General features: G+C 39.6%; 1 protein-coding gene across 1 annotated transcript; it reads left to right on the top strand.

The window, feature by feature from the left end:
• Positions 1-7,637: 7,637 nt before the first annotated feature.
• Positions 7,638-8,571, top strand: LOC111540977 (olfactory receptor 52R1-like). Its single transcript, XM_023209641.1, is given in 2 exon segments — positions 7,638-8,029; positions 8,031-8,571. Coding segments are annotated over 2 exon segments (933 nt in total).
• The last annotated feature ends 1,024 nt before the right edge of the window (positions 8,572-9,595 follow it).

Here is a 9,595-nt window from a genome sequence, read left to right as displayed (position 1 = left end):
AGGGTGGGTCTGCCTTTCCTAGTCCACTGACTCAAATGTTAACCTCCTTTGGCAACACCCTCACAGACATACCCTGGTACAATACTTTACATCCTTCAATCCAATCAAGTTGACCCTCAGTATTAACCATCACAATTAAAATTTAGAATAATGACAGAGATGTCATTATTGTATTAGTTTGTTAGGACTGCCATAATAGAGTATTATTATTTTTTTGTATTAGTTTGTTAGGACTGCCATAATAGAGTATTACAAGCAGTATATTTAACAACCAGAATTTATTGTGTCACAGTTCTAGAGGCTAGAAGCCCACTGTCAAGGTATCCGCACGTTTGGCTCCTACTGTCAGCTGTGATAGAGAATCTGTTTTACACCTCTCACTTACCTTCTGGTGGTTTGCTGGAAACCTTGGCTTATAGACACATCATCTTGATCTCTGCATTGTCCACATGGCATCCACATGTGTGTGTATATCTGTGATCAAATTTCCCCTTTATACAAGAACTTGGATTCTTGTAAAAAGAATGTTGGATTAGGATCTCACTATACTCCAGTATGACCTCTTTTTAATTTAACTAATTATATCTGCAATGACCCTAAGTAAGGTCATACTCTGAGGAACTGAGGCTTAGGGCATCAACATATAAATTTGGAGGGGTTGGGGAAGAGGATAACTGTCTAATCAGGACATGTAAATTTTACTTTTGTTTTCTGGTAATGACTAAGACCTTCACTACAATGTTGACATTAACAAGATTCTCTTTGAAATTAGTGGAAGACAGAGCATAGACCTAGATATTTCCTCTCTAACCAGATTTGATTTCCCTATATAAATGTGGTAACTCATCCTAGATGGTGGAGAAAATGATCATGAGGGCACCATGCTTAGGCAAGTAAGAAGAAATGAGGCAGGCAAAAAGTATCTCATTTTACACATGCACAGATCAAAAGTGAGGAGGCTTAATCTTCTACATCAGACCCGGGAATTCTGCTTCCTAATGAGGCACAGAAGCAACAAACTATCCTTCCTTTAGCTTAGGGAACAAATGCACTCATCCAGGGAGGTCAGTATATTATTGTGTCCCTCCTCAATAAAGAAAGATAAATGTAAACATATTGCGAGGTATTTTGAAAACCCACATGAGGTTGGTTACCATGAACTTGCAACAGTAACAACCTGATATTTTGTGTTATTATTTCTAGCAGTTGCTCAGTGGTACAGGGATACCAAAGTATAACATTTTGTATGGTAGTTGTGATAGAAAAATAGATATCAAGGTTATTTATATTAGTATGGATGGAATGACAGACTATAAGTACTAATTTTATATGAAAGATTTTAAGAGAAAAGAAGATTGAAGGATATATATCTATATATATACACATACGTACATGATATATTTAATTCTTTGTACATAATACCTATATTATATAAGTCTGTGTAATATAATAAACTTAATGTTATATATCATATGTAAATTGATATACATATGTAAGTAATGGATTATGTGGAATAACATGGGATGAATAAAAGAACTAGAAAAATGGATGCTGTTGTTAAATGGAAAGATGCTCAAAAAGTATCTCTAAGCTTTGGCAAGGTCCATGCCATGTCCATACATGATTGACTAATGTATTGTGCAGATAGAGGTCAAAAAAAGTGAGGATATAAGAACTCCGAGGCTGCGGCCCAATAAACATATATTTATTGAAGTGTTCCAGAATTCTCATGTTGACATCGTCGGCAACCTATTCTTTCATTGAAACGTCTTTTCTAAATATCCTTCTTGTCCTGCTCTTGTAACCCTACAATTATAGATTGAAGAGACTTTAAGTTTATTGTAACCAACCTTTACTGGGACTCTCAATACTTCCCATAATTCCTTGTACATCCCAATGGAGACTGGGCTTCAGCACAGGGCTGTGAGTCAGATTCCTAGTCCTCAAAGCACCTTGCAGAGGTACCAGCTTTGGAAAGACTCAAATGATGAGGGACTTCTAGAAGGGCCAATCAGGAAGATTGACCTTTCTACTACACACTCTTTTTTAGCCTGTCTTTCCCTACTGAACTTGAAAAGCAGCATGCTTGAACTGAGAAGTACTTTCCAAAGAGCCTGAATGTCATGTCTGCTTGGAGTCACTGTTCCATTTGAAAGAGGGGAAGGGTCAGATGAGGAAATGCAGGTCCTACTCAAGAGGTCACATTCTGTTTTGGGGGAAAAGTCACTCTAAAAGAAATGAAGAAGAAAGAAAGAAAGTAAAAGGACCTGAACTTGGTTCTGCTTTCTTTATACTGAGGATTTCATAAATAGAAGTCAAAAACAACAACTACAGAAAAAAATTTGCAACCAGAGATAAACCAAAAATTCCTATGACCAATGCCATCCAGATCTCTAAAATAATAAAATCTTAACTATTCCCTGTAACCTGGACTCTTTAGCAAGAACAATTGTATTCCAGATTTTGTAGGCTGATATATGAAAATATATCATTAACTTTGTGACTATGATGATCACAATCCTACCACAAAAACATTAATGTAAAGTTGATAACCTTGGTAGTTTTTGTGTATTTTTCTCTCTTTAGATGTATGTTGGGTTTTGTATTTTGTGAGCTGCATATTCTGAAGTCTGACTGCTTTGCACCCTTTTCAAATAAGGGTTTTAAATACTCCTTTATCAAATTTTTAGACATCTAATAAATCATGAGATTTAAATGAAATCAGAAAGTGTTGACAAAAATTAAATATTTTAATACCAACAGGACCCTATTTGGTGATCGAGACAGAGAAAGCTCTATATAAGCTTCAACTGTTCAGACTGAGCAAAGACAGCCTTCCAGCCTCACAAATTTTCAGAACTGACTGTGGCATGATCTCCATTGGAATTGCCGTTGCCTGTTTGTATAATGGCCCACTCAGATTTGAGGGGCCTTGGAACAATTGCTACCTCAGTAAACCCTGATGTACCAAGAGATGCTGCACATCCATATGAACCCCACATTCATTAAATACGCATACTAATATGTATACACATGATGTTCAACCTCACACATCAGGTATGAAGCTGGGCATGTGCCTTCACAAAGCCTGCACACTTAGTGACCTTGAATGCACAGTATGATGGTAGCACACTAATTTTGCATACTGATAGCAAATGACTATTCATACTTTTGTACGCAGACATGCTTATTCATACACAGGCTCACATTCACATGCAAATCCAGTCCCTGATGCACATACCTGTCAGATACACACAATTTACATGATATATCAGCACACTTTCATATTGCACAAAATATCCCTTCAATTGTAAATATATATACTTGCACTAAAAATACATGCATATATAGACAAACTCACATTCATGTAGTATTAAAATTTCTTGCACATCTCTGAGCATTCAAATATCCTGCCTTTTCATTTGTGCATGCAGAGGAGAGAGGAAATGTAAGGGTTAACACTTCTAGCTTTAGTCTTCATTCTCAGAGGAGGCTGGTGTAAATATGAGGCAGCAGGCTCAGGGGGAGTGGTAGATCTGATGCTTGGGGGAAGTGAAAGGACAGACCTAGTTCTTTGAATAGGTCCTGATCTGAGGTCTCTGACATAGGCTGAATCCAAGAAACTTTTTAGAACTGCTTATGAGCATGCTCTACTTGGTCAAAGATACAGTAGAACTCAGGGCAAGTGGATCCCTGTGCCTCAGCCACCTCTTCACTTCCCAAAAAGCAGTATGACTTATGGAACACTAAGAAGCAGGAAGGCGAGAAACTGTGCAGAATGGCCTGACTCTCTGGGAGCTTCAGGTATAGCGATCAATGGCCATTGAGCTTCATTCTGAGAATGGGAGAAGACTCGGTTCTCCCACTGTGTCCTCCAGGGTAAGCCTAGAAAGGTAGGAATACTGCCTCCACACAAAAATACTCCAAGAAGGAGGTTGGTTCTGAGCATTACCCTGATCCAGTATTACTGGTTTTAGTTTCAGATACCTCAGTGAGAAAACAGAGTTTGAATTTCCCTGAAGCTATTTCTAAGCAGATCTCAGTTTATTTTATCCTTTATCCCTTCACTGACTTAAGCAACACCCTGACAGATACCTGAATTGAGTTCCACATCATGGGTGCAGTAATTGAAGTCCAACAGAGCCTGCGAGTACTTTCTTGGGACTCGAACTCATTATCACAGATAAAAGTTGAACTCTACTCTGTGAGAGAAGATGGTTCTTAGAACCAATTTCTTAAACAAAAGGTACACAAAGATTTACAAGTTAATTTTATTTTAGAAAACAGCAAACTTGAATGGCCGGGCGCGGTGGCTCAAGCCTGTAATCCCAGCACTTTGGGAGGCCGAGACAGGCAGATCACGAGGTCAGGAGATCGAGACCATCCTGGCTAGCACAGTGAAACCCCGTCTCTACTAAAAAATACAAAAAAAACTAGCCAGGCGAGGTGGCGGGCGCCTGTAGTCCCAGCTACTCGGGAGGCTGAGGCAGGAGAATGGCATAAACCTGGGAGGCAAAGCTTGCAGTGAGCTGAGATCCGGCCACTGCACTCCAGCCTGGGCAACAGAGCGAGACTCCATCTTAAAAAAAAAAAGAAAAAGAAAAAAAAAGAAAACAGCAGGCTTGATTCTGAAGTCCAAAGTGTGATCAGTGGGGCTACAATATTTGAAAAGGACAAGACATTTCAGCTCTCAGTATGCATTAGGCTCATAAGATTTCTAGCCTGTCAAAAATAATAATAATAATAATAATAATAATAATAGCACTGTAGGGGAGGAAGGAGAGTTGGGCAAGAAGGGAAATTATATTGTTCATCTTTTCCTACCTTTTAGAGAATGTACATTTCAATTTCTCAAAACAGCAGGAGGCTTATTACCTGTGCTTCCCATATTTAAAAACCCCACACACTAGACAAAAATGACCAAGGATTGGTTAGCTCTCTGTCCACTCCACATGACTTGTAGCATTAACTCTATTAAGTCTGCAAGTCTATGAGAAAAGAAAGACAAGGGAACTTTTAACAGTGAAGGCACTAGATTCCATGGGTCAGCAGAGAAAAGTGGAGAAAGAAAAGGGAGGCGGTTGGCAAGGGTCCCCATCTCCCAATTTAGTCTTGAGTCACAGGGCACCTCTGCTCGTCCATTGTCCACCAAGAAAAGAAAATTTGAGAGCAGAAATTCAGAGTCAGCAGAATGAAATGAGGAAGGCTGAGATGCATCACTTCAAGGGGCTCTATGTAAAGGCCATTAAGGAGACTGAGGAAGGAGTAAAGCAGAAAACAGTAACTGGTTTTTGCAAGTAGTTGAAAGACTCACCAGCCTCTAAAGTGGGCATAGAACAGGAGAATTCTCCATTTAGTCTCATGAGCAGAAGTTAATAAAGACATCATCCCAGAGAAAGCAGCACACACCCAGAGATGTCAGCAGGCCAAACTGGAGACTGTGCTAGAGGTTTCAGTCCAGTGAAGTAGCAGGGGTCCTGGGTGCAAATTCAGATCTGCCTCTAATTCAGCATGCAGTTGGGCATGCCCTCTTCATGACTCTGTCATGATAGGGCAGCAATCTCTGCTTTCCCCAACTCAGGTGTGTGCCCCAATTAATTGTTATCTAGCACAGGTGGCATGAGTACCACTAAGAGCACTGGCTGTGCAGTTGTGCATCCAGAAACTAACTTATTGTGTGGCCTTGGGCAAATTATGTCACTGAAGCCTATTTTTCTCATTGTAAAGTGAAGATACAGAGGTTTTGTGTATGTTAGATACAATAAAACTTAAAAGCCTGCGGTGCTGTATCTTGAAACATAGTCATTCCTTGCACAATGACTCAGAGATAATTGTACACTTTGATAAATTGCACCTTTAACCAGCACCTCTTACATTGCCTGGTGCAACAATGAGAATAGTCTGAGTATGTTTCTCCAAGTGCCCCGAGCCTGCGGAAGTGTGTTCTCACAAGTAGACGGTGACACACAAGAGGAAAAGGGCAGGTGGAAGGAAATTCCCTGGCTCAAACAGAATATATAAAGAAGTTTGGGAAGACCAGACCAGACAGAAGGGATAGAACAGAGTGCCTGGACCCTATATAATATTTGGCTTTCAATTTTCACCATAGCATACATAGAAGAATTTGCCTTGAGCAAATCTACAGCTATTATTTTAATAGGATGGTCAAGCTTCAGGTTTAGAGCAAAACTTAGGAAGTCAGAGTCCCATTTATCTCATGCTATTATAAATCTTGGGAAAATTAGAAAGAAGCAAGCCCTCTTTGGGATTATGAGGCCCTTTTAAGGAACCATTTGGTCTAGGGAATGACACATCTGTAAGTTCCCAAAGGCAATTTGTTAAGGAGGATTGGAAGGGATATTCTTCTTGCCTCTTCCTTTGAAGGAGGTAAGAACTAAGGATTTCAATCAAAACACAGAACAACTGAGTTTAAATAGTGAAAAAGCAGTGGGTAAGAACCAAGTGAGCTTTGTGCCATCAATTCTGAGGTAGAAAGTGGTCACCACAGGAATCAGTGGGTAGAAGTAACCCAGGTAAAGCAAGTACACACCAGAGGGTGGCATTCACACAGCAGTGCAACATTTAGAAGGAGAAATGAACATTACTTTCTTTTGGACACAGCATCAAGGTAAGGTCAATTGGATTATATCAGAACATTTAGGATATTGTTAATCCAATCATGAGTCTATTGAATAATGATATTTATTTGTTACTTTCTCTAAGGATTTTAAAAATTAAACTCCTGCCCTGTACCAAGCACAAAGATACTATGTGTGGTGTAGGGTTCAGGGCAGAGTTCATGAAAAATTTACTATCTAGGATGGAGGCTAGCAAACTATAGCCTGTAGACTAAATCCTCTTTGGAGTTTATTTTTGTAAGGTAACTTTTATTGGAATTCAACCATACTCACTCATTTATATATTGACTATGGATGGTTTTACACCACTGTAGCTAAATTGATATGTTGCAACTAAGACTGTATAGCTCAAAATTCCTCAAATTTTTATGATCTGACTTTTTACAGAAAAACTTTGCTAACCACTAATTTGGGGGGGCCTATACTAAGGATAAAATATTGAATTACAGGTACGTAATTGATCAGTAATTTATCCTCCAGCCCAAGCCCTTATGGTAGCTGCCCCTAAGCTAACTCAACATCAGTACATAAATTTCTATGGGCATTGAAGCCACACTGGCTTCCTAGCCTGACAAGTTGTCCGAGCAGCATAACAGAGGGATAAATAAGACCTGCGCGAAAAATTGAAAATATCAGCTGTCGGTTTTAAAGAATAGAAGGAAAAGAATTACTATGACGTTACTTGTCATGATTTTTTTCCTTAATAGATACTGCTTTCAAAAAAACATTGGTGCTTGAAAAACAACTGTACTTGCAGCTATCACATTTTGTTCTACCCTATTTTGAATGACATATATATATATATATATATATATATATATATATAAAATAAAGAATAGTATCATTTTATGCTGCAAGATTTTATTTATAAAAAAGTTTGAAATTATCCCACCTTATCTTTAAACTCAATTGCCCTATTACACAATTGTCCCATCCAAAGGCATATCAGTAATAACACTTGTTTTGACTCCTATTTGCAGAGAGTAGATCACTTTCCCAATGGAGAACATATTAACCAGCCCATGGTGCTGGCTTCAGGGAACAGTCCCAGGCCTGGAGGGTGTCCAGTTTTGGATTGCCTTTCTGTTCTGTGCCACATATGCTGTGGCTGTTGTTGGAAATATCACTCTCCTCCATGTAATCAGAATTGACCACACACTGCATAAGCCCATGTACCTCTTTCTGGCCATGCTGCCCATTGCTGACCTGGTCCTCTCCTCCTCCTCCCAACCTAAGGTGTTGGCCATATTCTGGTTTCATGCTCATGAGATTAAGTACCATGCCTGCCTCATCCAGGTGTTCTTCATCCATGCCTTTTCTTTTATGGAGCCTGGGGTGCTCATGGCTATGGCCCTGGATCGCTATGTGGCCATCTGCTTCCCACTCCGACACTAGCCTCATGACCCCATTGGTCGTGATTGAACCGGGGACCGTCGTGATGCTGACAGGGCTGCTGTGGGTGAGCCCCTTCTGCTTCATGGTGTCTAGGATGCCCTTCTGCCAACACCAAGCCATTCCCCAGTCATACTGTGAGCACATGGCTGTGCTGAAGTTGGTGTGTGCTGATACAAGCATAAATCGTGGGTATGGACTCTTTGTGGCCTTCTCTGTGGCTGGCTTTGACATGACTGTCATAGGTATGTCATACATGATGATTTTGAGAGCCTTGCTTCAGTTGCCCTCAGGTGAAGCCCGCCTCAAAGCTTTTAGCACATGTGCCTCCCATATCTGTGTCATCTTGGCTTTTTATATCCCAGCCCTTTTTTCTTTCCTCACCCATCGCTTTGGCCATTATGTGCCCCAAGTGGTACATATCCTGTTTGCTAATCTCTATCTACTGGTACCTCCCATGCTCAACCCCATCATTTACGGAGTTAGAACCAAACAGATCAGGGACAGAGTTACCCAAGGATGTTGTGGAAATGTCCCTTGAGCCAAGGGTCACAAAATGACCACGACTTAAATTGCACCACTGATCTAGGGACATAAATGAATATTTTTCAGACTATTACTTACCATAAGTGAGTCAGCTCTGTAAACAGTTGACCCGGAGGTAGATAACCCTCCAGAAACAAAAGCAACAATTTCAGGGCAAGAGATTTCTGAAACATGCCATAAAAACTTAGTTGACCTCAGTTCATCATCACAAGAAAATAATAAGAATATTTTCACCTATTAAGTCAGTGAATGTTTTTAAAAAGAATGTCACCTTTCACAGATGATTAAGGTAAAAACATTATTTACACTACTGGTAGGAGTACAACTTAGTACACTTCGTTTAAAAGAAATTTAGAAATGTAAATAAAATACTTAAAAAGTATTCTCTCTATATGTATCTATGTATCTATATCTATATATGCAATTTCCTCTCTGAGAATCAAAATTTTGGAAGCAAAAACCTGTACAAAGTAATGCACAAAATCATTATGTACAAAAACCCAACAGAAAACCAGTCAAATATTGTCCTGATTTTTCCAATTCTGGAAGAAAGTCATTGGTAGCTTAATGGGGATGGCATTAAATCTATAAATTGCCTTGGGCAGTATGGCCATTTTCACAATATTGATTCTTCCTACATATTCCATTACTGGGTATATACCCAAAGGAATATAAGTCATGCTGCTATAAAGACACATGCACACGTATGTTTATTGCGGCACTATTCACAATAGCAAAGACTTGGAATCAACCCAAATGTCCATCAGTGACAGAATGGATTAAGAAAATGTGGCACATATGCACTATGGAATACTATGCAGCCATAAAAAAGGATGAGTTCGTGTCCTTTGTAGGGACATGGATGCAGCTGGAAACCATCATTCTCAGCAAACTATCACAAGAACAGAAAACCAAATGCCGCATGTTCTCACTCATAGGTGGGAATTGAACAGTGAGATCACTTGGACACAGGAAAGGGAACATCACACACGGGGTCCTATTGTGGGAGGGGAGGGGGG

Source organism: Piliocolobus tephrosceles, chromosome 13 (genome assembly GCF_002776525.5).
Source record: "Piliocolobus tephrosceles isolate RC106 chromosome 13, ASM277652v3, whole genome shotgun sequence".
NCBI classification, from domain to species: domain Eukaryota; kingdom Metazoa; phylum Chordata; class Mammalia; order Primates; family Cercopithecidae; genus Piliocolobus; species Piliocolobus tephrosceles.
The sequence above is the reverse complement of the archived record's forward strand: the minus strand, read 5'-3'. Positions and strand labels throughout refer to the sequence as shown.